Genomic DNA, 26509 nt, shown 5'->3' with positions numbered 1-26509 from the left:
GGTGCCAAGGACAGTAGGGATTGGGCACCCTTTGAAGGAGTGCTCGGGTGAATGGTGTGAATACAAACTGGTGGGTGCAGACGCCAACACAGTGAGGGGCTGGGGAGAGGTTGGGGTGAAGTAGCATGAGACCTGTGGGCAGACGGAGGTGAGGCCTGCACCCAGAGTGCTGGGGTCTGCAGCCCTGCTCTCTGGCTGCTAGTTCTCTCCACCAGCAAGTCACTGCACTGCTGTGCCTCAGTTTCTCCATCTGTAAAAGGGACCAGGGGTGGGGCACCTCCCAGACTCAAGAGGCATTGAGTAAGTGTTCCAAAACACCAGGATTATAAAAGGGGAGCGTTGGCATTGGGAGGAGCAGGTTTGTAAAACAGCGTGAGGAAGTGAGTGCTGTTCTGGGAAGCACGGTACACACGCACCACATCATTCACTGAATGGATGTGGGTAATTGCAGAAAGCGAAGAGGAACTGAAGAGCCTCTTGATGAAAGTGAAAGAGGAGAGTGAAAAAGTTGGCCTAAAACTCAACACTCAGAAAACTAAGATCATGGCATCCGGTCCCATCACTTCATGGCAAATAGATGGGAAACAATGGAAACAGTGAGAGTCTATATTTTGGGGGGCTCCAAAAATCACTGCAGATGGTGACTGCAGCCATGAAATTAAAAGACACTTGCTCCTTGAAAGAAAAGTTATGACCAATCTAGACAGCATATTAAAAAGCAGAGACATTACATTGCTGACAAAGACCCGTCTAGTCAAAGCTATGGTTTTTCCAGTAGTCATGTATGGATATGAGAGTTGGGCTATAAAGAAAGCTGAGGGCTGAAGAATTGATGCTTTTGAACTGTGGTGTTGGAGAAGACTCTTGAGAGTCCCTTGGACTGCAAGGAGATCAAACCACTCAGTCCTAAAGGAAATCAGTGCTGAATATTCATTGGAAGGACTGATGCTGAAGCTGGAACTCCAATACTTTGGCACCCTGATGTGAAGAACTGACTCACTGGAAAAGACCCTGATGCTGGGAAAGATTGAAGGCAGGAGGAGAAGGGGACGACAGAGGATGAGATGGTTGGCTGTCATCACGGGCTTAAAGGACATGAGTCTGAGTAAACTCCAGGAGTTGGTGATGGACAGGGAAGCCTGGTGTGCTGCAGCCCATGGGGTCACAGGTCGGTCAGGACTGAGCGACTGAACTGAACTGAACTGCTCTCCACAGCTCCCCCTGCTGGGACGTTGGGGAATGTGACTTAAGACCTGTTCAGTGGCTCATTCATGTCCGGACTCTGCCACCCCATGGGCTGCAGCACACCAGGCCTCCCTGTCCGTCACAATCTCCCAGAGTTTGCTCAAAGTCACGTCCATTGAGTCAGTGATGATATCCAACCATTTCATTCTCTGTCGCCCACTTCTCCTCATGCCCTCAGTCTTTCACAGCATCAAACTCTTGGGCACCTGCTCTAATCTATATGCAGGGTAAGAAACACATGAAAATGTCCCTATTTACATAATTTTATGTTATTTTTTAATGGTTAGTTTTTCCAGAACATTAAAGATGCTGAAAAAACTGTTAAGTTTTCTTCCATTAAAGCTGGGAAAGTAAAACTACAATTAGCTCTATTTTTGGTATAAATAATATATTTAAAATGAAAACAATGTTGTACACTTTTAATACCCTTATTGCCCAATTTTCCAATAGTTCTTCAACATTTGAATGTTTTGGCAATAAAAACACTATCCTTAAATGTACACAACACCCCATAAACAGGGGTGCCCATTTTTCCTTCTGCATCAGGCATCAAGATGGCTTGGGAGGGCACTGCTCAGAGCTTAAGATTTTTCCAAAGTTCCTTTTATTGCTTGTTACTTCTTCTTATTACTAAAGTAATCTGTGCCTGCGTACTCAGTTGCTTCAGTTGTGTCCGACTCTTTGCAACCCCATGAACTACAGCCCGCCAGGCTCCTCTGTCCATGGGGATTCTCCAGGCAAGAATACTGGAGTGGGTTGCCATGCCCTCCTCCAGGGCATCTTCCCGACCCAGGGATCGAACTGCAATGTCTCCTGCATTGCAGGTGGGTTCTTTACCACTAGCGCCACCTGGGAAGCCCGAAGTAATTGGTACCCATGAAATAACCTGGAAGCAACACCTAAGTAGAAGAGCGCGTGGGACATATATTACTTCACTCAGTCGAAAAAAACGCCTATGTTAATCTTGAGTCAGATATTTCACGTTCTCTTCTTTGCCCACAAGTGTTAGGGGGGAAGAGCACCCTCTCTTGATGTTCCTGGGGTCCTATCTGAGCAAGCTGCTGCCCCTCTGTCCCTCTCTTGTTTGAGGGGTAGCAGCTTAGGAGGTGGGGGTGGGCTGGAAGCTGAGCACGTGAGGGGTGTCCGAGCGCTTCCTCTCTTCGGGGAATCCACCCACCTCCAGCAAGCCATGTTCTGGTAAGTTCTGTTTCCCTCTGCTGTACCCACCACCTCTGTCTGCCCTGTGGCAAATATGCTGGTGCCCATTAGGGAACCCACTGTCCTGAAGGGAAAGAGGTCTTGTTATTGACGCACAAGTTAACAAAGCACATCTACACACACACACACACACACACACACACACACACACACAAACAAAATACAACTTAACAGAAAATCCTCTTCAAAAACCATAGTTGAGTGAAGATACTCAATTTTGACCAAACCACCTTTTCAACCAAACTTCTAGGTGATCAGCATGTTTTTTGAGCAAATTGTTTTAGATAAAAAGCCCAGGAGCCTTCCTGTAATAAAAGTGAAATTTGTTCAGTCGTGTCTGACGCTTTGCGACCCCATGGACCGTAGCCCACCAGGATCCTCTGTCCATGAGATTCTCCAGGCCAGAATACTGGGGTGGGTAGCCTTTCCCTTCTCCAGGGCATCTTCCTGACCCAGGGATTGAACCCGGGTCTCCTGCACTGCAGGCAGCTTCTTTACCATCTGAGCCACCTGTAATGAGTCACCTTTAATAAACAGCCCTAATCTACTTTCTTGTATATTTATCTGCTGTCAAGCAACTACCTTGTTTTTTTCTACCTTGTCTGCCAGAGAAAGGGGTTCTGTGAACAGACCCTCAGAAGCCTCCAGAATTCTCATCTTTTCTCATGAGACCTTAATCGCTGAGGTTTGGGTTGTGCTTACAATACAATGAATGGGCCACGGCATGCCTGTTTGTGCTCACGGATGACCTGTGGGCGGAGTCAAGGCTCACGTGTGCTGGGTGCCACTGACACGTGTGTACCTGGGCGTGCTCCTGGCTGGGCACCGCGCTCAGACCCGTCGCTGCCATGTACGTGCTGCCGATGGTCTTGATCTTTTCAACGCCACTGAACTTCGGCTTGGAGAGCAGCTGGGGAGCAATGAGAACCATACAGTTACTCGGTTGGGTGCTGACCTATGGCCAAGCACTTAAGAGGCATTCTCAAATTCTAGTTATCAATCCTGGGAACAGGACACCACTTATTCACCCTTTGACCCTGGGCATCTTGGGGAAAGCACCACTTCATCAATTTCACAAAGCATGTGTCCTTGGAAGGAAACACAGTAAAATAATTTACTTCCAGTTAGCACAAATTATTTTTCAGAACTTCCTAGTGAAGAAAGCAGGATAGCCTGATCATGTGAGTGATAATTGCTTCATTACATTTTCAGATTTTCCTCAAATACATTTCCCCACTCTGTGTTTGAAGGGCCTACATACAAAATGATTCAGAGTGTGAGGTCTTCCCTGAATGGTGAGGGTAATTTATGACTACTTATAGTGCTGGGGCTGGAGAAGGGCATGGCAATTCACTCTTGCCTGGAGAACCCCATGGACAGAGCCTGGGGACAACAGTCCATGGGGCTGAAAAGAGTCACGACTGAAGGGACTCAGCACAGCCCAGCACATAACATGCAGGGCCAGGGATTGGCCTATGCCCTCTGAAAACGGAGTGGAGGGAATAAAGATCTAGAATGGCCCCTCCTATTAGCTCTGATCCTATTTTTTTTGTTGTCCCAGCTTCTGGCACCAATAATCAGTTTCTTACTGGGCTCCTCCCCATCCACTATATTAAGCCTTAGGGTGGGAATGGAAGAAAGGTAAAAATAAGTGGTAGGAAAGAGAAAGACTGGATGGAGAGAGCAAATGAAGGAAACTCTGGAAGGTTCTGTATCTGCTCAGCAGGACAATGGCAGGGACAGAAGGCTGGAAACACTTTCTAGAACCTTCCTTTGTACTCCTGCTTTCAGAGGGGGATTCATGTCAGAGAATCTGAGATAGGTGAGCAAATCTCTTTATCACATCTCTATGAGCCAATCAAACATGCAAGGACACTAATGCTGAAGAATGTTTATTTCACAGAGGAGCAGCTGGAGGAAATATGCCCCTATGTCTCCACTAGGGACCCAGCATAACAGTGGAAGCCTCTAGTTGTCATTACTTCACCATGAGTCCTGGGTCAACCTCATGGTAACAACAGTGGTAGTAGAGAAACGCACAGGTCCCTAAGACATTTAGATGTTTGGCCTGAAACCTTCCTATTACATCATTCATCACTGTATTTCAAAGTCCCATTAATCATGATGAACCTATGTTCACCGCTGTCAATTTTTCCTATATTTGCATGATATTATTAAAAATGGTGTAGCATCCATATCTTTCACATCAGGGGTCTGTTTGTTCTTACTAGAAAACAAATCACGTTGTTTGCTTGGTAGGCAGAAAATTGAAAAATGACATCTGTTTCAAAATCTAAGACATAGACTTTGCCCTTTCTAAAATATATTACACTGCATTCATATCGCTTTTTCAATAATAAAGTAGGCCATCCCTGCACACTTCAAGTTGATATCTGACAGAGACCTTGGAGTCTGTACAGAAAGACATGCCAATAATCCACTATGATAAATATATTCATTATCTTTTTTATGTATAAAGATATGGGAAAGTATTTTCCTTGGAGTTCAGGCCTTTCAAGAAAATTTATGGGCACCCTAGAAAGGTATTTTATTGAACAGATTTTGGTAGTTGTTCCTAGCAATCATATCAGTTTTATAAATAGTATGTGTTTGCCTCACCAATATTAGTCAGTAACCTAAATAGAGCAAAAAGATTAATGCCAACCTCCAGCAATTTTGCCAAAGGATGAGTTTTCAGATATGCCATGATACTGGACTAACTTCAAATGTGCCAGTCCACAGGAATGTCAGTGTGTGGGGCTGGGGTCACCTCTGCCCATCAAGGGTATCTTTTTTTTTTTCTTAACTTTTTATTTTGTACTGGGACTCAGGTTTGATCCCTGGGTCAGGAAGATCCCCTGGAGGAGGCGTGGCATCCCACTCCAGTATTCTTGCCTGGAGAATCACATGGACACAGGAGCCTGGGGGCTATAGTCCACAGGGTCGCTAAGAGCCAGACACGACTGAGTGACTTAGCATGCATTTTGTATGGGAGTATAGATGATTAAGAATGTTGTGATAGTTTCAGGTGGACAGCAAAGGGACTCAACCATACATGTATACACATGTATCCATTCACCACCCCCAGGTCCCCTCCCATCTAGGCTGAAGGGTAACTCTTAAGTACCTACATCATCAAAGTCGGCAATGATCTCATTCAGGAGCCGAAGGCATTCCAAGCCCTCCTTGTTCACGTCTGATTCTGTATAGAATTCTTTGAAATCAGGAATGGAGGCAAACATGACGCAGACGCAGTCATAGGACTGGTGGTATAACTCCTGCCCAGGAGAAGAGGAACTGCTGAGCACTAGGGAACTTAACAAGCAAACCCGCTCCCAGTGCAAGTGCTTCTTTACGTTAGGACTGGTAAAGAAATCGCCCAGTGCCCGCTGCACCAGCCCACCCTCGTCCCAGGCCCCTTCCACTGGGCACAGGTGAAGGCTTCCGGTGAGCTGGATACAGGCTCAGAATCATCACCACCACATCGCCACTGTCACTACCAGCGAGTATGAGGTGCCCTTCCGTTTACCCCTCTCTGCCATCTCTATCGTACACAATTACAAGAGACCATAGAAGGGGACGACAGAGGATGAGACGGTTGGATGGCATCACCGACTCAATGGACATGGGTTTGGGTGGACTCCAGGAGTTGGTGATGGACAGGGAGGCCTGGTGTGCTGCAGTTCGTGGGGTTGCAAAGAATTGGACGTGACTGAGCGACTGAACTGAACTGAACTGATAGACTTCTTGCTTAGGGAAAAAAAAATGTTCTCTAAGCAACTAAAGGGAAACAAAATGATTTTCCAAACTACAACACTGTCCTAAAGTCATCCTTTGGATTGGGGGCGTCGTGAATTTTACTCGTTAGTGTCTCCTGAAAGGAACAGATGATATATCCCTTTGTTTTTAAATAGAGGCTCATAGTTCTTCCCGCACAGACACGATTAAAATGTCTTGTAAGCACAGTTTCAAGGCGTTGCCATAATTTTCCCAACACACACCAAAACCTTCAAGTTCAGTGGGGATTTCATAAAGACAGGGTTGTCACGTGGGCGCAGGAGCCGGTCCTGGGGGGCGAGGATCTGCTCTTCCACTGGTGCTGGCTCCTGGGGACCCTTGGATGGCCTGACATGGGCAGAAAAGCCAGGCGCCAATGTGGGCGCAGTGCATGATGGGAAACACTCCACCAAGAAACATGAGGAGAGGTCTGTTAAACAAGATGGCGGCCCCTGAGCGGAGGGGAGAAAGCTAGCAACTGGCACTTCCTGTTTGCCGGTAGAGCACGGGAACCCACCCTGCATGACTGTTACCAGTGTGTTCTGCTCTCTGGGGCACCCAGATGAACCCATTACCAGGGGGTGGGCACTCTGATGGCACTGTAACTCCAAAGTTTGGTGACTTCTCAGAAAAATCATTCTTCCTCCATAGAGGTCTCATAAGGAACATATTGGGGCAATGGTGACCCGTGGCAAGTCACAACCACTTCCTGGGAAAGCTAGACTTCTGTCACCTTCCTATTTCCAGGGCCTACCATCCTGTAATGCCTTCTGCTACGGTCTCACAATCTGTATAAGATATGTGAACAGCAGAGTCAAGGCTTTCCTTTTCTACTCTGCTCTCAATATGGTTAAGTTGGCTCTTCGTGGAGACCTGTACTTCCTCTCTCTGAAAGGTTGTTTTTGTGAACATTCATATCCTGGGAAGATAATCTGTGGCATGTGTGACTGTCAGGTTTAGGTTGCAGTAACACTGACTAAGCCAGGGTGTCAAGGTAACTGGGGAGAGAAAAGCCCCTGGAAGCCTGTTCTGGTTAAAAATGCCAGTTTCATAAAAGTAGTGTAAGCTCCACAGAGTTCCCTGCTCTTTATGAAAAGGGGTACATCAAGGAAGGCAAGAATATATTTTCTGTACCTTGCATTTCCCTGGTGTCTGCTGACATCAGCCAAAGTGACCCTCTGGGGAATGATGATGATGACAAGAATACACACGATAATCGCAAACACTGACTGAATGCCCACTGCATGGCAGGACGTGCACCCCTCTGAACTCTACCAGCATTAACTTGCCCCTGACAACAATCCCAGGAAACTGATATTTTTATTCTCAATCTACAGATGAGGAAACTGAGGCACAGGGCCATTACATTACTTTCCCAAGGCCACAGTTACCCAGTCTGATGTAGACGTCACTCTTATAAATGCTACACTTTACATGTTACCCTGCATTTCATGATGACCAACAGACTGTGCTGCCTGAATTCGGGGAAGCATGGGGCCTTGAGTCACTTGTAGGTCATGTCACTTTGCCTTTCTCCTCTCCCTTGGGCTCTTTCAGGTGTCTGGGATGGGGGATAAGGAAATGCAAGACTGAACTGGCTGGCAGTTCAGAAACGAGGGATGATTTTAACTGCACTGGTTTGAGGTCTGATAAAATATCTTCAGGTTGACACTCTCAAAATTGTCCTCTGAACTCTTGCCCCAGAAGACCTAGGTTGCTGGAGCTGGAAGGGGTCTGATGGGTCATCTTATTCCATAGTCTTCAATAGGAATGCCTGGGAGAGTCATCAATGAGACTTTCAAGAAGGTGACACCCAGGCTTCCCCATGACCAACTGAACCTTGCCCCTGGGGCGTGCTCTGAGGATGCACATCTTTTTGTAAAGCTCCATGGGTTATCCTGTTGTGCAGCCTTGATTAAGAATCACAGGACAAATGATGAATTGTTAGTTCAGGAATTGTCGGTTCAGGACACCGAGGCTCCCACTGGCTTAGAAACAAGGACTATTAATCTCTGGAATCCTGGTCTGGCGCTCCGCAGGCTATAAGTGCTGTTGGAGACTGGGACTGCAAACTGCTTACGCACCCTCTTTTGACAAATGGGTCACTTGGAGCCTCCGAGGAAATACCAATGGTGAGTGGGGGATCCCTGACTCTCTAGTTCCTGACTCAGGGTTCCCACAGGGCTATTCTTAAGAATTAGGGGAACTTGGCAGATGGGAAGCTTTACAAATTCACTAGAGCTAATGAAACTTGCAGGTTTTAGAACCATACCCTACACTCAAGACAGATTCCTTCAGGTCTTTGGGTTGGGCTTGGAGCCAGATTGGCTGGTGACCTGAGCTTATCGTATCCTTCCAGAGGACCTGGGGTGAGGGTAGGGCAGGTGGAAAGCCTTGGAGGAGATTTTGGAATTCAGGGTCTAGCACGGGTGACCCTTGTCCAGCACACAGCTGCCAAAAAGAATCTTGCTGAGATTTGGAATGGTAAGCTTAGATGCCATTTCAACATTCACTCAAATGTCACCATTCTGCTGAACAAGCTCATGTTACAGAAAAGCCATCATAAAGCAACTGCACTTCTGTGCCTGATGTCCTTTACAGTTTATTGAGTGAGATTTAGTTTTTTTTTTCCTAACTCTGGATGAAAACTTGGGCTAACTCCATGACTCTTCTTGCTATTCTCAGGTAACATGGGTCCTGTCATCAATAATTTAAGTATCCAATACAATGAGAAGTCAGAACTCGGATCCCCCTGGGATGTGTGTCTTTCTCCTTCCCCAGTGTGGGCCTCCTGGGGGAGGGTGTCTGCAGAGTGGGAAGAGTGCACGGTTGGCTTCTCTCTCTCTGCTCCTCATGTTTCTGCTCTGACTCCTCCCCAGATGGCTAGTCAGGTTTTCCAAAGCACCCAGGGGTGGAGAATGAGGAAAGAAAGAAGTGTCTGCTGGAGAAGGAACGTGTCCCATTAACTACATCACAGTTCCTCAAACTAAAAACATGAACTTAAACCTGGTGGCCATTTCTTTGGGTTATTTGAAGACACCCCATCACTTCCCTGATCACGGGACATCCTGCCCAGGTTCCCTTAATGTGGACCACATCCTCCCCTCTTAGTCCTGATTACTCTCTTCGCCCCAGGATTTCTAGTTATTCTTCTAGCTTCTCTATTGGGACCTGAAAGCAGCTTTTCCAAACTGGATCTAAAATGACCCCACACCAACTGTCTTTCTCTTACTGGCTCCCTGGAGACATTCAGCACGCTCTGCCCTCCCAACCTCCAGAGTCCCCATCTGCAGCCCTCCAACTCTCTTGGCCGGGTCACTCCCATCAGCCCCGCCTCCCCGCCCCTGCCACACCCACCCATCAGGAACCCACCGGGCATCTGTGCCCCCTAGATGGCGCTGCTGCCCCAGGACCACTCAGAGACACAAGTCTAAGGCACACTTCCTAGGCTGTCACTCAGTTCAGTCGCTTAATCGTGTCCAACTCTTTGCGACCCCATGGATTACAGCACGCCAGGCCTCCCTGTCCATCACCAACTCCCGGAGCTCACTCAAACTCGTGTCCATCGCGTCGGTGATGCCATCCAACCATCTCATCCTCTGTCGTCCCCTTCTCCTCCCTCCTTCAATCTTTCCCAGCATCAGGGTCTTTTCCAATGAGTCAGTTCTTTGCATCAGGCTGAGTGGTCGTTTTGGTCCAGTCGTGAAGAGAGGATTTCTCACATCCTTTGTGGAGGGTGCTCACTGCTCACTACATTCTGCCTCCAATCCCTCCCCCAACCCTGGTGTGCCTGGGAGTGAAGGGTCGAGAGTTGTGCAGCACTCCCTTTGGGATATGGGTCCTCCTGTCTCTTGGTGTCATGGGCTGGTATTCACTTTAGCATCTGTTGTATAGACACATGGGCACGTGCACACACAGCCTTCAAGGGGGCCTGCTGCAGGCCAGGCTTCACACCAGGTATGAGGGACACAGAGATGGACAACACGAGCCCTTCCCTAAGGAACTTAGAGTCTAGCTGGAGAGGAGAGGGGAGCAGAGATCAGGAGAGCAAAGTGTGGTTGGGGCAGCGTTTGCCCAGGTGTGGAGACGTCTGCTCGGCGCGCCCTGGAAGATGGTCAGGACTGCCACAAGCTTGGGCTTCAGAGTCTGGGACCAGCACTTTCTCTTGCTGACTCAGGCCACAGCTGGGAGGAGATGTCCCCACCTTTCACCTCCTGTGTGAAACATCACCCTCTCCATCACCAACTCCCGGAGTTTACCCAAACTCACGTTCATTGAGTCGGTGATGCCATCCAAACATCTCATCCGCTGTTGTTCCCTTCTCCTCCTGCCTTCAATCTTTCCCAGCATCAGGGTCTTTTCTAATCAGTCAGTTCTTCGCATCAGGTGGCCAAAGGATTGGAGTTTCAGCGTCAACATCAGTCCTTCCAATGAAGGTTCAGGACTGATCTCCTTTAGAATGGACTGGTTGGATCTCCTTGCAGTCCAAGGGACTCTCAAGAGTCTTCTCCAACACCACAGTTCAAAAGCATCAATTCTTCGGTGCTCTGCTTTCTTTAGTCCAACTCTCATATCCATACATGACTACTGGGAAAACCATAGCCTTGACTAGATGGACCTTTGTTGGCAAACTAACATCTCTGCTTTTTAATATGCTGTCTAGGTTGGCCATAACTTTCCTTCCAAGGAGTAAGCGTCTTTTAATTTCATGGCTGCATTCACTATCTGCAGTGATTTTGAAGCCCAAAAAACACGGGTCTTAGCCAAAGTCATAGGTGATGTTTCCAAGGAATGTTCCAGAACACCATGGAGTATTAATATTTATTGTGGAACTGAAAGATACACTCCCACCTTCATGCAAGTGTGCTAAGTTGCTTCACTCGTGTTGGACTCTCTGTGATGCTGTGGACTGTAGCCCGCCAGGCTCCTCTGTCCATGGGATTCTCCAGGCAAGAATACTCGTGGGTTGCCATGCTCTCCTCCAGGGGATCTTCCCAACCCAGGGATCAAATCTGCCTCTACTGCACTGGCAGATTTTTTTTTTTTTTTAACCACTGAATGGCCTGAGAAGCTCAGACTTGGTCGGGGCTCTACATTCAGAAGCTGTGAGTGCTCAGCCTGCCCCGAGGAAATGGAGCTAAGGAGGTGATGCTTCTGCATAGGGGCAGAGTGATGATGTTTGTTTTACTGTCCACTCTGGTCCAACCTTGAAAAGCTGTAGGGTAGCCGCCTCTCTGGACAGATTTGGATAAATTCCAGGAGGCAATGGTTCTCAAGTTTTGTGTTAAGTTTGGGATATTTGCTTGAAAGGTAACTAAGATTGAGTGTTTACTGCATGCCAGACACAGCTCTAAAAGTTTTGCATCAATTACTGCTTTGGAAATTAGTTATAGCCTCTGTGAGGATGGAGCCTGAGTCCAGCAGCTAAGAAGGGCCAGGCCTGGGACAAGAGCTTTGCTGTCAGTGGCCAAGTGGGACCCTGCAGGAGAGGAAAGTGGCCCTGGGGCCTGGGAAGGGCATGTATAGCTGGCACCCTGGGCGATCCTTCATTTGGGGAAGCCCTGCTCTTGGGTTAGGGACTTCTCTGGTCACAGCATTGGCTATGCTCTGCCTTGCCCAGTTTGGGTCTGGAACCCCCCAGAATGGTCCTGTTCCAGAGTCTGCATGTTCAACAACCGTCAGCACTTCCCCTCAGGGAAGCTTGGGGGCGGGGTCACAGTGGGGAAGGGGCGAGAGCTCTATCACACACAGGGGGCATCTATTTGGCCTTGACACCAAGGACGGGCCAGAAGCCTGGACCATATCCACACTGTTAAACAGCACAGGCCCCATCTCTGTTTAGCTGCAGCAGGTCCAACAACCTCAGCCTGCCTGGCCCAGGATCACAAGCTTACGATGAGACATCCCCTGGGTCAGGGAAGTGGGCTGTTCTGCCCAGGGATGAAGTCGATTGAGGACAGGAAGAGTCATCTGTCTTCCAACGGAAGTCAGGCAGGCAGCCCATCCGTAGGGAAGTCAGAGGACAGGGCAGGAGTTTGCTATGCACTCTAAGGAATCTCTTTATAATAACCGTGTTACTGGGTTGGCCAGAAAGTTCATTCTGGTTTTTCTATAACACAGGGGAAAACCCAGAAAACAAAACCCTCCCTTATGAGGTTCATGATTATTGTTGTTGTTCAGTCACTAAGTCATGTCCAACTCTTGGCGACCTCATGGATTGTAGCCCGCCAGGCTTCCCTGTCCTTCACCATCTCGCGGAGTTTGCTCAAATTCATGTCCAATGAGTCAGTGATGCCATCCAACCATCTCATCTTCTGTCTCCTCCTTCTCCTCTTGCCCTCAATCTTTCCCAGCATCAGGGTCTTTTCCAATGACCTTTTCTTGGAAAAGAGATTCAAGATGGGAGCTCTCAAATCCTTTAGGCAGGGAGCTAGAGGCTCTCCTTCTCCTTTAGCCTCATTCTGCGTGCTCTCTTCTGCATTCAGGATTCTCCACGAGTATTGTAGCAAAAGAACCTCCTTCATTACCTATCTGATCTTTAGCCTGACAGGCTTCCCTGTAATTTTTTTTGGCCTCATTGCATTTGGGATCTTAGTCCCCTGATCAGGGATTGAACCCATGCCACTGGGAGTGGAAACACGGAATGTTAATCACTGGATGGCCAGGGAATTTTTTAATCCCGAACAGTTACAGTGGCTGCTTGAGTAGCTTCCCACCCCCGCTCCCCCCACCCAATATTTACCTAACCAACAAAAACTGGCAATAAAATGTGGAAAGTCACAGCCCAGGGGTGTTCTGTGTTGTCTAATGAAGCACAGAGACTTTTGCAGCCCCAGATGCACAGTTGGTAAAAAATTCACCTGCCAATGCAGCAGATGAAAGAGACGCAGTTTCAATCCCTGGGTCGGGTAGATCCCCTGGAGGAGGGCATGGTAACCCACTCCAGTATTCTTGCCTGGAGAGTCCCACGGACAGAGGAACCCGACAGGTTATAGTCCATAGGGTCGCACAGTGTTGGACATGATTGAGCACACACCTTTTGCAGCCCAGGGCTATGCAGAATGAAATCACTTCAAGGACGGTCTCATTGGCCTGATGCCCCTGATTTAAGATTCAACATGTGTAGCTCTAGCCTCTTGGAGCAAAGTCAGGTCGGCAGCTAGACAGAGCAAATTGAATGATGCCTAGGAGAGCAGGGGTTCCTAAGCGAAAACTAGAGACTCCTAATATGTGGTGAGGGAACTCGGAGTTTTCTGTGGCAATGAGAGTTGTAAAACTTTGACACTGAGCTCCTGTTTGTTTTCCTACAGGGCTGCACCTGGCCTGGGGCAGGAGTATGTTCCCTGGATGAAGGAATAAGCTGGGTGCTTGGTGAATGGGTGCAGACTGTCTGCAGGGAAAATCATTTCACTGCCTAAGTCAGGTTCATGTGCACACAGGCAGAATGTGGACATGGACGGGGCCACCCCCACCCCCCTAGGAATTCACCTTCTTGATATGACAAACTAGGCAACAAAGTCCAGAGGTGGTCTCATCGAAGTATGCCGATTCCTACTTGGTCCTGGAAAAGTTCCCAAACTGCGTTCCCAGTGAGGTGGCACCTAGTCCACGGTTCAAGCCCACTCTGCAGCCTTCCCCATGGAGCCCATGGGGGTGGTGAAGGCTGTAGATGACTCTGTGTGTGTTCTTAAATTACTAAAATAGTGCAATGATGAGGTAACTTTGGAGAAAATGTCATCCCCATCTTGGGAGCACCTGAGACACACTACGGACAGAAGGGTCACTGGCCTGGCACACAGTAGTAGCTGTTGTTCAGTCACTCAATCATGTCTGACGCTTTGCAAGCCCATGGACTGTGGCCCGCCAGGCCCAGCACCGGCCTGACTACAGGGCAGGGATAACCTTAGGTACCTGCTGAATTTACAGACAGAACCGACAGCGAGACATGGACAAAGCTCTTATATTGCTAACGAAAACAGATGCTTTCTCCTTAATAGATACAATGATTTCATTATCTGTGACCCACAAGCAAATGAGTTGCCGAATAACCTACTGAACGCAGAAAACACCAGGAGGAGAAATAGGGAAGTGAATGGGGCCCCTGGACTGGCTGACCACGCCCAGCACACTTCCAGACAGACTTGAGTGATAAGGTCTGGTCCCTCCCCTGCCATGAGGCAAGTTCTTCTCAACGTCAACTTTAATTATTGACAAATAGTTGTTTGTTTTTTTTTTATAGAAAAATACTGCTCCAAGCCTTCTCACTCTGTGGCTCTGTACATCAGTGTCAAGGTTCAGCTTCTCTATTAACAAGTTCATCCATCCACAGGTTTCTTGATCCCTCATTCCCTTCCAACCCTCAGTGAACATTTCCTAGGAACGCGTGTGGTATCTTATACATCTCTGAGCCCCGCCTCTTCTCGTCAGCCCCGCCTCTTCCCTCCATGGTCCCGCCTCTCCCCTCCATGGCCCCACCTCTCCCTACCAGCCCCGCCTCTCCCCTCCATAGCCCCACCTCTCCTCTCCATGGCCCCGCCTCTCCTCATCAGCCCCGCCTCTTCCCATGGCCCCGCCTCTCCCCTCCACGGCTTCTCCCCTCCCCTTCATGGCCCCACCTCTCCTCTCCATGGCCCCGCCTATCCTCCCCATGGCCCCGCCTCTCCCCTCCATGGCCCCTCCTCTTCCTTCCATGGCCCCTCCTCTCCTCTCCATGGCCCCGCCTCTCCTCACCAGCCCCGCCTCTTCCCCCCAGCCCCGCCTCTCTGACCTCATTCTTCAGGCTCCGCGCCAGGAAGTGCTCAGCCACGTGCGCAGGAAGCACGTTCTCCAGCAGCACTCGGTTCAAGTTCTCCATGGTTTCTATCTCCTCCCGCTCTTTTTTGAACTTGTTCTTCCATAAGAAGTCTAACCTACAGTAATATTCATTCTGTTACAAGAGGACACAGAGGTAAAGAAACAATAGGCATCTTGTCCTGCCAGAGAGTGGAGGTTTTAAAGAGAAAATAAAAAGAATGAGACAAAATCTAAAAAAGAACAACCCCAAACAGAATTGTCATCCTCCCTACCAAACCCTCTATTTAACCCAATTGTCTCTCATTCACCCTCTAATGCGCATATGCAAAAATGCAAATTTGAGAAGGAACCAGCCTCATGAACATAGAAAATAGTTATCCTGGAGGCTTGAAAGAAAAAAAAAAAAAGATGACATAAAAGCTTTTTACACAGTTATATTAATAAAAGGTGGCTTGAATTATTTTTTGAAATGAGGCATGATAGAATATAAATAATGAATAAATGAAAATTGGAAAATACATTAGTAGAGAGAGTGCATTTCATGATTTGCATTTAAAAAATAATAGTGTTCATTTGTGGCAGTTTGCCTTTAATCTCTGAAAATCAGTTTTCCTCTACCACAAATTATGTAATTAAGTGTTCATTGAAAAGTAAGTGTTTTTCCATTTGGGGCTGCACTGTACTGAGAGAATGACATTATATTTAGACAAAAGTTCATTTTGATATCATTTAATTAAGATGGTGCCTGCTGGTAAAAACATATGCGTTCATGCTTATAATGTATTAAAATTCAAGGTTTTTGAAAACCAGCTGTTATTAACATTGTAGAAATAGAGAGGCTCAATTACTGTCACAGGATCTCTTTGGTGTGGCATCATTTTGTGTCTGCTCTGATGTATACAATTTCATATAATGAAATAACCTTGAATAATCTTCCTATAACAGAAGGACCTAAATAATAGAGTGTATTTCAGCACAGATACTGACAAATAAACGCCAAGAAGAACTAAATGGAGGGAGTTTGTTTTATGGGTTTGATTAGATATACCAGTGATGGCACAAAATAAAACAAAACACTCATAAATGGCCTCAGGCACAGATGGCAATTTAAAAAAAAAATTACATTTCAAAGTAAGAATGAACAATGATCATTCACTGAAATTAGGTTTGATTCAAACTATACATGATATACACAAAAATTACTCCTCTTCCTCTGGGGAGGCATTTTTAAAAAAAGATTACAAGAGATATTTTAAAAGTTTTTTACATTACTGTCACATTTCCCCACATTCTGTATTTATGGAAACCATGCTATGTATGTAGTAGAAAAGGCCTCTCACTTAGACAACAGATAATTTACATGGATTTTTTTTAAGGGGTGGGGAGCAAATTAGTGGTGTGGCTGGTTTTAAACTAAAATGACAGAAGCAATCTATGCTGGTGGTTTTGAGAAGACATGGATTGAAGATCAGAGAAAAATGAAACATGAGAGAAGCCAAGAAGTCACTTTAGGTACGCAGCAAGCCCAATTTGTGTATGTTTGAGCATCCAGGGATGCTCAACCCTCTCACACAAGGACCTCAGCTTCACTCTCAGGCACCAGGTTGCCACTACCTCGTCCCATAACCTGACTGAGCCCACCTATGATGCAGACCCTTGATGGCAGGGTGCTGCCCTACAAACTCAGGTGAAATACAGGGGAGCTTTCTGTTTTCAAGAGGTCCTTGGTTGGCTTGCATTTCTATCACAAACTAGATTTCACTATAGAGAGTCGTACTGTTGCTCTTGTCTAGGACTTTGTTATTTCTTCACTAAGGTTTTTGAGATGCCTAGAGCGATATTTAGCATAATCATTTTCTTAGAAAGCACGTACATGGTGATCATTTCCAGAAAGATGGTCATAGGGCAGGGGAGCCATCAGGACAAATAATAACGAAATAAGTTGCAAAGTGTCTGTGCTATTTTTTAAAACATATTCAGAGAAGAAGTAACTCTGAGGCCATGAATTCTTATGGCACTTGAAAACCTTATTTCAAACATCATATGTTTATAATACAGCTGCATTTCCTGAAGCGGATGCAGAAGCCCTGTGTCACAGACTTCACAGTGCTTGTTATCCCAGAAGACTTCGGACCTTGGTAAATCATTCACTTAATGATTCTGGACTGAAGATCAGCCTCCTGGCTCCCCATGGTGAATCTTTGGTGCTGGTTAAAGAATAAGCCTGGTGTGCTGCAAAGCATGGGGTCACAAAGAGTTGGACATGACTGAGCGACTCAACTGAAAGAATAATTGTGAACACCATTGATCTTGCAGGGAATAGTAAGCCTTTAGGCTTCCAGATGTGCATATTATCACTGCATTTGTGACAAAAAAAGGAAACTGTTGTCAGCACTATCCTGTAAATGAATGCCTGGTCCTAACACTGCAGACTTGTGACTATTTATCTTAAATCATTCAGAGAGTGACTGATCAGTGAGCAGCCGTGGGATTCAACATTTGTGTGGTGGCATTTCCCGTGTATTCTCTCAGTGATCAATAAAAAGGTTGGGAGAATTCAGTTTGATTCTAGGTAATGAAAATGTATTGCTGTAGAGCAATCTGAGTGATCATTCTAGCAGGAGAAACTGCCCGAGAAGGCAGAGCCAAGCATGTGCCAGGGACAGAGGTGTGGACGATGAGGAGGGGACCCAGGTCTTCTCAGCTCTGCATCAGGACCACAGTGGAGCGCTCCAGAGACTGCGGAGGGCTGTGCTGTGGGCTCCAGGAAGACGGCAGAGGATGGATGGCGTCCCTAGGTGCTGCACTGACTGTCTCAGGCCTGGTCTCTGCCCTGACTGTGAGATTATTAATAGCTTCTTCCTGGTGAGAAATGGAAGCTGGACCCACACTCCCCAGTTGACAGTCTGACTCTCATATAACTTTACTGCTTAGAGGTGTGCATATAATTTAACTGGCCTTGCCTTTTCCTTGGTTATCTCCAGATAAACCACTTCTCTGTTTCATGCTATCCATCAAAGAACTTAAAACAAACGTTGGTTGAGGTAGAGTTACCTGTATGGGATACTTTTTAGTTTTGGGGTGGTTGTCCTTGTTTGCAGGCAGAGAAAGAATACTGCACCCACAGGTTCCGCTGGGAGGCCAGAAGCGGGCACAGAGCCCGAGAAGGACATTTCATTTGTATTACAAAACAAAACTTTTGAACAGGGGACCATACTTCTAGGGATAACTGTAAGTGACAGCAAGGATAGTTAATACCCACTTCAAAGAAAAAGAAGTCATACCTTCTGAAATGCAGATGAAAACCCCAGGCAAGGGACATTTTTCCCAATTAATGTCAGCTATTGAGGGAATACTTTTGTAGGCTTACAAAACCTACATATTTATTTTGAGACTTCACGGGAAATTCACTGACTCACATTTCTACCATTCACAAAGTCTGCCTCTCTGGGAAGCAATGAGAGACCTTTTCTTAATGTCTACATCCAAGCACACGCACCTCGTGCTACCTGCTTCTCTCTTGTGATGAGATGATGCTGCTGACGCTTCAACACTTGTTTGCATGAAAGCAACAGCACTGTGCAGGAGCAAAGTATTATTAATACAACACTTTAGAGAAGTTATAGAAGAAACACGCTTCTTACCTGTCTGCCCAGAACAAGCAGTGTGATGAAAAATATAAAGAGAGATACTGAGCCCATGGTCTTTAGGTCTTTCCAAATGCCTGGTCTATTAAGAAACAAACAGACAAGAACAATACAAGAAAACAACATACACACAGGACTGAGAATTCATGCATCAACAAATTTCAGAATCTCTAAAGCCTGTCTACATTTTACACCAATCAACCAAACACACACACACACCCATTTTAAATATATTTGCAAACCCAGATTGCATCAAGAGAAAACAAAATAATTCTTATTTTGAGAGCTCAGTAAAAGAAAAAATCTTCCAAATGAACATAGATTTCTTATTTTATACCAAGCTCTAGCAAATATAAAAGAATAACAGAATATTTGTAATATTTTCTTTTTACTTCTGGGATCAATATGGATAGTCTGATTATATGATTTGTATTTTTTTTAGTAATTATTTGCAGAAAGAGACAGTATACTAGGAATGAATAATCATAGGAGATAAAAAAATGAAGTAGGAAACTTAATTTCTATAAGCCACTCGGACTAAGGAATAATACATGCTCATACAGCTTTCTGGCAGGTGTTGATTCTTCTTCCTCCTTCCACGGGGTTTTGTATCACAAAGCTATAACACAGATGGACACCCCTAGCCCACTGTCCCATCAAGCTCCTGGCCCACTTCCCCAAGAGCTTTTACCATGCTGGCTGGAGCCCTCCATCCTTACCACAATCTTGTAGGCAATGACCACAAACACATCCTACTTGGCATGTGTGATAGTCCATTTTCTTGTGTCAACATAAAGGTTCTGTTTTCTGGGAGAATCCCTGACAAGTTCAGCAAACAAGGAGAAATCTACTTGATACCCCAGGGGAATCTTACAGAAGCTGACACAGTAAATGAGACTTGAGAAAGAAAAGTTGATAAGTATGGACATCATGTCACATAAACAGCATAGCCTGTATTTAATCAAATGTAAATATCAGGTCATCAGTTTCCACTTGTGAGTTGAACTGGCAGTGAGATTTTCCTCTTTCTCCATAGAAGATTCAAGGGCTGATGACATAAGAGAAATTGATCAAGTACCCAAGAGTGTAGGTGGGCTTTGAAGTAAGTAACCCAGGATGGAATCATGGCTCCCCTGCTCTAGTGAACTTGGCACCTGGGATAAACTCCTCCAAACTTCACCTTCCTCATCAGCCAAAGTGGGTACTGATGCCCATCATATAGGCTGTGTCTTGGTCATTAAGTCAAATACTGATTTACCTGGCACAGAGCCTGACGCACAGGAAGCACTTTATAAATGGCACTCACGATGTTTAGTATTAACTATGCAGTGATAAAGAAGGGAACGGAGCGAGGAAGCTAGAGAGAAAGATAAGAGAATGCAGGCTGGTGAATTTCATTAGCAGAATGACAGACAGATTCTGGTAGAAAAGAGGAGACAGAATCTCCAGTCTCAGTGGCTGATGGGTGTCGGACCTCAGAGAACTCTCCAGAAAGGCTATGCTTGTACTCAGGTCTCCTTCCTCCTCCTGAATCCAACTGTGGCTGGAAAAAAAATTTTGAGCTCAACAGCCATAAGAAGGTCACCAGTTTCAGTCTGGGAATGAAGTAGGCTGAGAAATGTCACTTTCTTGTCTCACTAGGACTGATTTTAAGAAATGAAGATCCAAAGTTGCTTCCCTGGTGGCTCAGACGGTCAAGAAATGAAGATCTTTTGTGAGCCCGTGGTATCTGTGTCTAATGGAACAGTTGAAGTGACTGTGGGGAGCGGATGTTTATAAACAATGCAGACCTCAGTGACTTTTAAATTCATACTCCCCGCCCCCCCCCACCATATTGGCTACACAGACAGGATTTTTTATTTTAGTTGCTCAGTCATGTCTGACTCTTTGCAACCCCATGGACTGTAGCCGGCCAGGCTCCTTTGTCCATTGAGTTCTCCAGGCAAGAATACTGGAGTGGGTTGCCATTCCCTTCTCCAGGGGATCTTCCTGACCCAGGGATTGACCCCGGGTCTCCTGAGTCAGATAGGTAGGTAGGCGTATTCTTTACCATCTGAGCCAGCTGGGAAGGATACTGACAGGATCCTGACCAGCTAATAAAAGTGGCGCAGGGAATCCCCTGGTGGTCCAGAGGTTAGCGCTCTGGTGCTATCACTGCTGGGGCTTGGGTTTGATCGCTGGTGGGGGAATTAAGGGCCCACAAGCCTCACAACTCCGTCAAAAATAAAAAGTAGTACAACACAGCCAACACTGCCCAAGAAGCTGGTGTGGGCCGTTTTTAATTTTCATGTTGCTTCACGGGCACTCTACTACTTTACAATTCTAGGAGTCCGAGAAAACTGCTAGGACACTGTCCACCACTGTTTCATCTATCACGCTGTAAACCTAAACCGAGAGTAAAATGTTAACTCTGAGGTCAGGATCTTACAGCAGCTTCATCAATGCAACCAACCGGAGCTTAGGTCCCCAGGGAATCCCCAGATAAGGGAACAGATGCCCCACCCATACAGAGCCATCTCTGATCCTTCTCACTGATGGAGAGGCAGTAAGACCCTCTTTATGCAGCTTGGGGCTGGCTGGGTTTTCAGATAATCACGCAGAGAATACATGCAAGCAATCTAGAGGGAAAAATCCTTTAACGGGACTCCTCACACTAACGCATGTAAACATTGGTTTAGGAGTAGAAATGACATTCTCTACATATCTCCCAGATCCTGAGCCTTAGTGAGGAATTATGGCAGGTGGCAGTGTGGACTTGGAGAAAACCACACAAGGGAAGACTCATTGCTGGACTGGGCAGTGCATTGGAAAGTGCAGAACTCAGTGGACCTCTGAAATAATGGTGTGCAACACAGCCTATGAGACAGACTTGGGTACCGATACACAGATGCTTTGTTTCTTTCTGATGTTCTTGGTCAACTAGAAAGAACTGTAACCTGTTGTCTTGGATTTCATTTAGATTTCTCAAAAATTTCTTTGATTCATCCAGCCCCAAAGAACTGCCGACTCTGATCAGAGCCCATCTCTCCCACGTGGGCCATTCACAGGACAGGGCTGTTGGGCTCCTGAGGTTTGAAGGAAGAATTTTTCCATCTACAGGTCCATTCCTGGGTTCCTTGCTCTTACTGTATGCAGGGTAGACTGGGAGGAAGAGGAGTAGGCAGCATGCGGGGGACATCAGCACAGACAGAATAAGATTCCGGGTTGTCTTCTGGCAATGTCTAGTTGACTGGGTCGGTCATCTCCGTTTCTTGTGGCTGCTGAAACCATGCCACACGTTGGATGGCTTAAAACAGCAGAAACGAGTCACCTCATAGTTCTGAAGGCTAGACATTCAAAATCAGGGTGCCGGCAGGGCTGCCCTCCCTCTGAAACCTGCAGAGAAACCCATCCTGGTCTGTCCTGGCTTCGGTGCTTGGTTGGGCACTGTTTCACTCCACTGACTGTCTTCATTATCACGTGGTTCTCCCCACCCCACCCTGTGTCTGTCTCCATATAGCTGTCTTCTTTTTTTTTTTCAATCCACATTATTTAAAAAAATTATTATTTTTGGCCGTGCTGGGTCTTTGTTGCTGTGTGTGGGCTCTTTCTCTAGTTGCGACGTATGGGCTTCTCATTGCAGTGGCTTCTCCCGCTGTGAAGCAAGGGCTCTAGGGTGTGTGGGCTGCAGCAGTTGGGGCTCCTGAGATCTAGAGCACACACTCAGGAGTTGTGATGCGTGGGCTCGGCTGCTCCATGGGTGTGGGATCTTCCCAGATCAGGGATCGCACCCATGTCCCCTGCACTGCGGGGCAGATTCTTAACCATCGGCCCACCCTGGCCATCGTCTTATAAGGACACCAGTCATATTGGGTTAGGGCCACCCTCCTCTCCCTGATGGCTCAGCAGTAAAGGATCTGCCTGTAACACAACAGTCGCAGGAGATGTGGGTTCAACCCTGGGGTTGGGAAGATCCCCTGGAGAAGGAATGGAAGCCCACTCCAGTATCCTTGCCTGGGAAATCCCATGGACTGAGGAGCCTGGTGGGCTACAGTCCATGGGGTCGCAAAGACTCAGACACGACTGCGCATGGGCAGCGGCACACTAGTAGGACCACATCTTAACTAAATACACGTGCAGTGACCCCATTTCCAAATAAGGTCATCTTCTCAGCTACTCACCTACCTCAACACATCTTCATATAGGTGACACAGTTCATGCATTAACAACTGTATTGGCCATTTATATAAAATTGACAGTCACTGGGATATGAGGTCTCTCTCTCCTTTAAGTTTTAGGGGTGAAATCCACCTTGGCCTTGACCACGTTAGGGTCACGCTGTCACTCTGTTATGAGGTATGGAAGACAGACCTAACACAACTGAGAAAGTTTCTGACTCTAGGATTCTTTGCTTGACAGTGCTAGCCAAAAAGTGACCAGATAGCTTATTTTTCAGTCTGAAAAATTGGGCTCTGGAGACACAGACACCCAAATGTGCCTGTAGCCACACACTAATTTACAGCCAGCCCTCACCCTGAGGCTATTAATGGAGCCATCATCCTGGCCCTCAGGTTTCCAGAGGCCAAGAAAACAAAGAAGCCTAACAAATTGGGTGAGGGTGGTGGAACTGCTTGGTGAACAGTCTCTAACCTAAAGGCAAACAGCTCCATGAGATAAAAATGACATTCTCACTGCTCTCAGGGGAGGGTGCAGTCTGGGAATGTATACACACACATAATCATATTTCAAAACATTGTATTTTCTAGACATAAGCCTCTATTATTAAGAAGAGGACCTCAAGAAACTGTTTTTGTGGTGTTGGAAACAATACGCAAATGGAGGTAAAAATCAGATCTTCCCAGGTCACTCACTGGGATCAAAACGAGTCTGACCTCTGGGACCCTTGTTCCTGAAGCCCACGTTTCATAAGGAAAAGTCCCACAAAGAGACAATGGCTCCTGTCCCCTCCCTTCCACGTGAGACCCTCATGTTTAATGGCTGATATTAGTTTACTTTTGGCTGTAGCTGTGTGGTACCAGTGAGTTAGGAACCACCTGGCTTTGTCGACCAGACGCGTCTGAAGCCTCAGGCATCTTCCCTGTGCGATGTGCTTAGTTGCTCAGTCCTGTCTGACTCTTCAATATTCAGTCGTGTCCACTTCAGTATTCTTGGCTGGAAAATTCCACAGACAGAGTCTGGCAGGCTACATACAGCCCAGGGGGTCACAGAGTCGGACATGACTGAGCAACTAAACTTCACTAGCCGAGTCAGGGCTGGGAGTGACCTGTGTAGACACTTTGTCTTATGACATATTTCATTGCGACCCTTTGGGCTGTAGGCCGCCAGACTCTTCTGCCTGTGGGATTTTTCAGGCAAGAATACTGGAGTGGGTTGCCATTTCCTTCCCCAGGGGATCTTCCCAACCCAGAGATCGAACCCATATCTCCTGTGTCTCTTGGATTGCAGGTAGATTCTTTACCCACTGAGCTATCATTGTTAAGTGATGAAAAAAAGCGCAAGTTCTGGTCAACTGGATGCTGCTGCAAGGATGAATATGCTGCACCTTGCTGAGCATAGGACCGGGACCTCAATTACAATATCAGAAGATGATGCTGTCCAGAATAAAGCAAAAACACACCGGAAAGGAAATGCTGGGGTTAAAATGCAGAAGGCAAAGTAAAGACGGCCAGTTGCCCTGTCAGGAAATCTTCCAAGTCTGGCTGGAGAAGGAGGGAGAGTTGCTGAGATGTCTGTGTTGGTACCACTTTTCTGATGCTCCCTTCTGCTTTTCCAGCTGAGTGGCACACAGCATCCTGCTGATATCTGCTCTCAGAACACTCCTCCCCTCTGGTCACCAGCGTGGTGGCTGGGTCCTGGCCAACTGATGCTGGCTGGTGATGAAGCGTGAAGAGGACAGCTCAGCTAGGATTCCTGCACTCTACTTCTCAGACTCAGCAGCCATCAAAGCACACCTATTTCCCGACGGCTGATCTGTTTGTTTCCAGTGACTGTCAGAACTGTGGTCAGACAGTAGAGTTCTAAAACAGCTCAGTCATTTAAAAAGATAAACCATTCTTTTCCAGTGGTTTGAAATGCATCATATGGGCTTCCCTGTTGTCTCAGTGATAGAGAATACACCTGCCAGTGATGGCCAACAAGGGAGACCCGGGTTCGATCCCTGGGTCGGGAAGATCCCGTGGAGAAGGAAATGGCAATGCACTCCAGTATTCTTGGTTGGAAAATCCCATGGACAGAGGAGTCTGGTAGGTTACAGCCCAGGGGATCAGAGAGTTGGACATGACTGAGTGACTAAACTTCACCAGCTGAGTCAGGGCTGGAAGTGACCTGTGTAGACACTTTGTCTTTTGACATATTTCAGTTACTTTCATTCTAGTTTTATTGAAATATAACTGACTGTGTAAGTTTGAGGGGTACAATGTGCTTTGATACACTTACATATTGGAAAATGATTATCACCATAGCATTAGCTATCAACCTCATCACCTCAGCTCAGTTCAGATCAGTTCAGTTGGTCAGTCGAGTTCGACTCTTTGCCACCCCATGGACTGCAGCACGCCAGGCTTCCCTGTCCATCACAACTCCTGGAGCTTGCTCAAACTCATGTCCATCGAGTCAGTGATGCCATCCAACTATCTCATCCTCTGTCGTCCCCTTCTCCTCCTACCTTCAATCTTTTCCAGCATCAGGGTTTTTTCTAATGAGTCAACTCTTCATATCAGGTGGCCAAAATACTGTAACATCAGCTTCAGCATCAGTCCTTCCAATGAATATTCAGGGTTGATTTCCTTTAGAATTGACTGGTTTTATCTCCTTGCAGTCCAAGGGACTCTCAAGAGTCTTCTCCAACACCACAGTTCAAAAGCATCAATTCTTTAGCGCTCAGATTTCTTTACAGTCCAACTCTCACATCCATACATAGCTACTGGAAAAACCATAGCTTTTATACTAGATGGCAAAGCAATGTCTCTGCTTTTTAATACACTATTTAAGTTGGACATAGTTTTTCTTTCAAGGAGCAAACGTCATTTAATTTCATGGCTGCAGTCACCATCTGCAGTGATTCTGGAGCCCAAGAAAATAAAGTCTCTCACTGTTTCCATTGTTTCCCCATCTATTTGCCATGAAGTGATAGGACTGGATGCCATTATCTTCTTTTTTTGAATGTTGAGTTTTAAGCCAGATTTTTTCACTCTCCTCTTTCACTTTCATCAAAAGACTCTAGTTCTTCTTCACTTGCTGCCATAAGGGTGGTGTCATCTGCATATCTGAGGTTATTGATACTTTTCCCGGCAATCTTAATTCCAGCATGTGCTTCATCCAGCCCGGCATTTTGCATGATGTACTCTGCATATAAGTTGAACAAGCAGGGTGACAATATACATCTTTGATGTATTCGTTTCCCAATTTGGAACCAGTCCATTGTTCCATGTCTAGTTTTAACTGTTGCTTCTTGACCTGTAAACAGATTTCTCAGGAGGCAGGTAAGGTGGTCTGGTATTCCCATCTCTTGAAGAATTTTCCACAGTTTTTCCACAAAAAGTTTCCACAATTTTCCACAGTGAAAAGCTTTACTGCAGTCAATAAAGCAGTTCAGTTCAGTTCAGTTCAGTCGCTCAGTCGTGTCTGACTCTTTGCGACCCCATGAATCACAGCATGCCAGGCCTCCCTGTCCATCACCAACTCCCGGAGTTTACTCAAACTCATGCCCATCGAGTCAGTGATGCCATCCAGCCATCTCATCCTCTGTCATCCCCTTCTCCTCCTGCCCCCAGAGGTAGATGTTTTTCTGGAATTCTCTTGCTTTTTCGATGAACCGATGGATGTTGACA

General features: G+C 46.5%; 1 protein-coding gene across 3 annotated transcripts in view; it reads right to left on the bottom strand.

Moving 5' to 3' along the window:
* The window catches only part of ADCY2 (adenylate cyclase 2), a 438654-nt gene that overhangs the window by 15058 nt on the left and 397087 nt on the right, over positions 1-26509 (bottom strand). Inside the window, exons 19-22 of one of the 3 annotated variants that reach the window (XM_043488503.1) lie at positions 18678-18762; positions 15008-15166; positions 5595-5741; positions 3266-3373 (exon numbers count right to left, since the gene is read on the bottom strand). In XM_043488503.1, the coding sequence (XP_043344438.1) occupies positions 3266-3373; positions 5595-5741; positions 15008-15166; positions 18678-18762 (499 nt within the window). The remainder of the gene's footprint in view (positions 1-3265; positions 3374-5594; positions 5742-15007; positions 15167-18677; positions 18763-26509) is intronic. The other 2 variants (XM_043488504.1, XM_043488505.1) reach the window with 2 other exon arrangements.

This window comes from Cervus canadensis, chromosome 16 (genome assembly GCF_019320065.1).
Source record: "Cervus canadensis isolate Bull #8, Minnesota chromosome 16, ASM1932006v1, whole genome shotgun sequence".
Lineage (NCBI taxonomy): Eukaryota > Metazoa > Chordata > Mammalia > Artiodactyla > Cervidae > Cervus > Cervus canadensis.
Note: the sequence above shows the minus strand (reverse complement) of the source record. Positions and strands in the feature narration are given on the sequence as shown.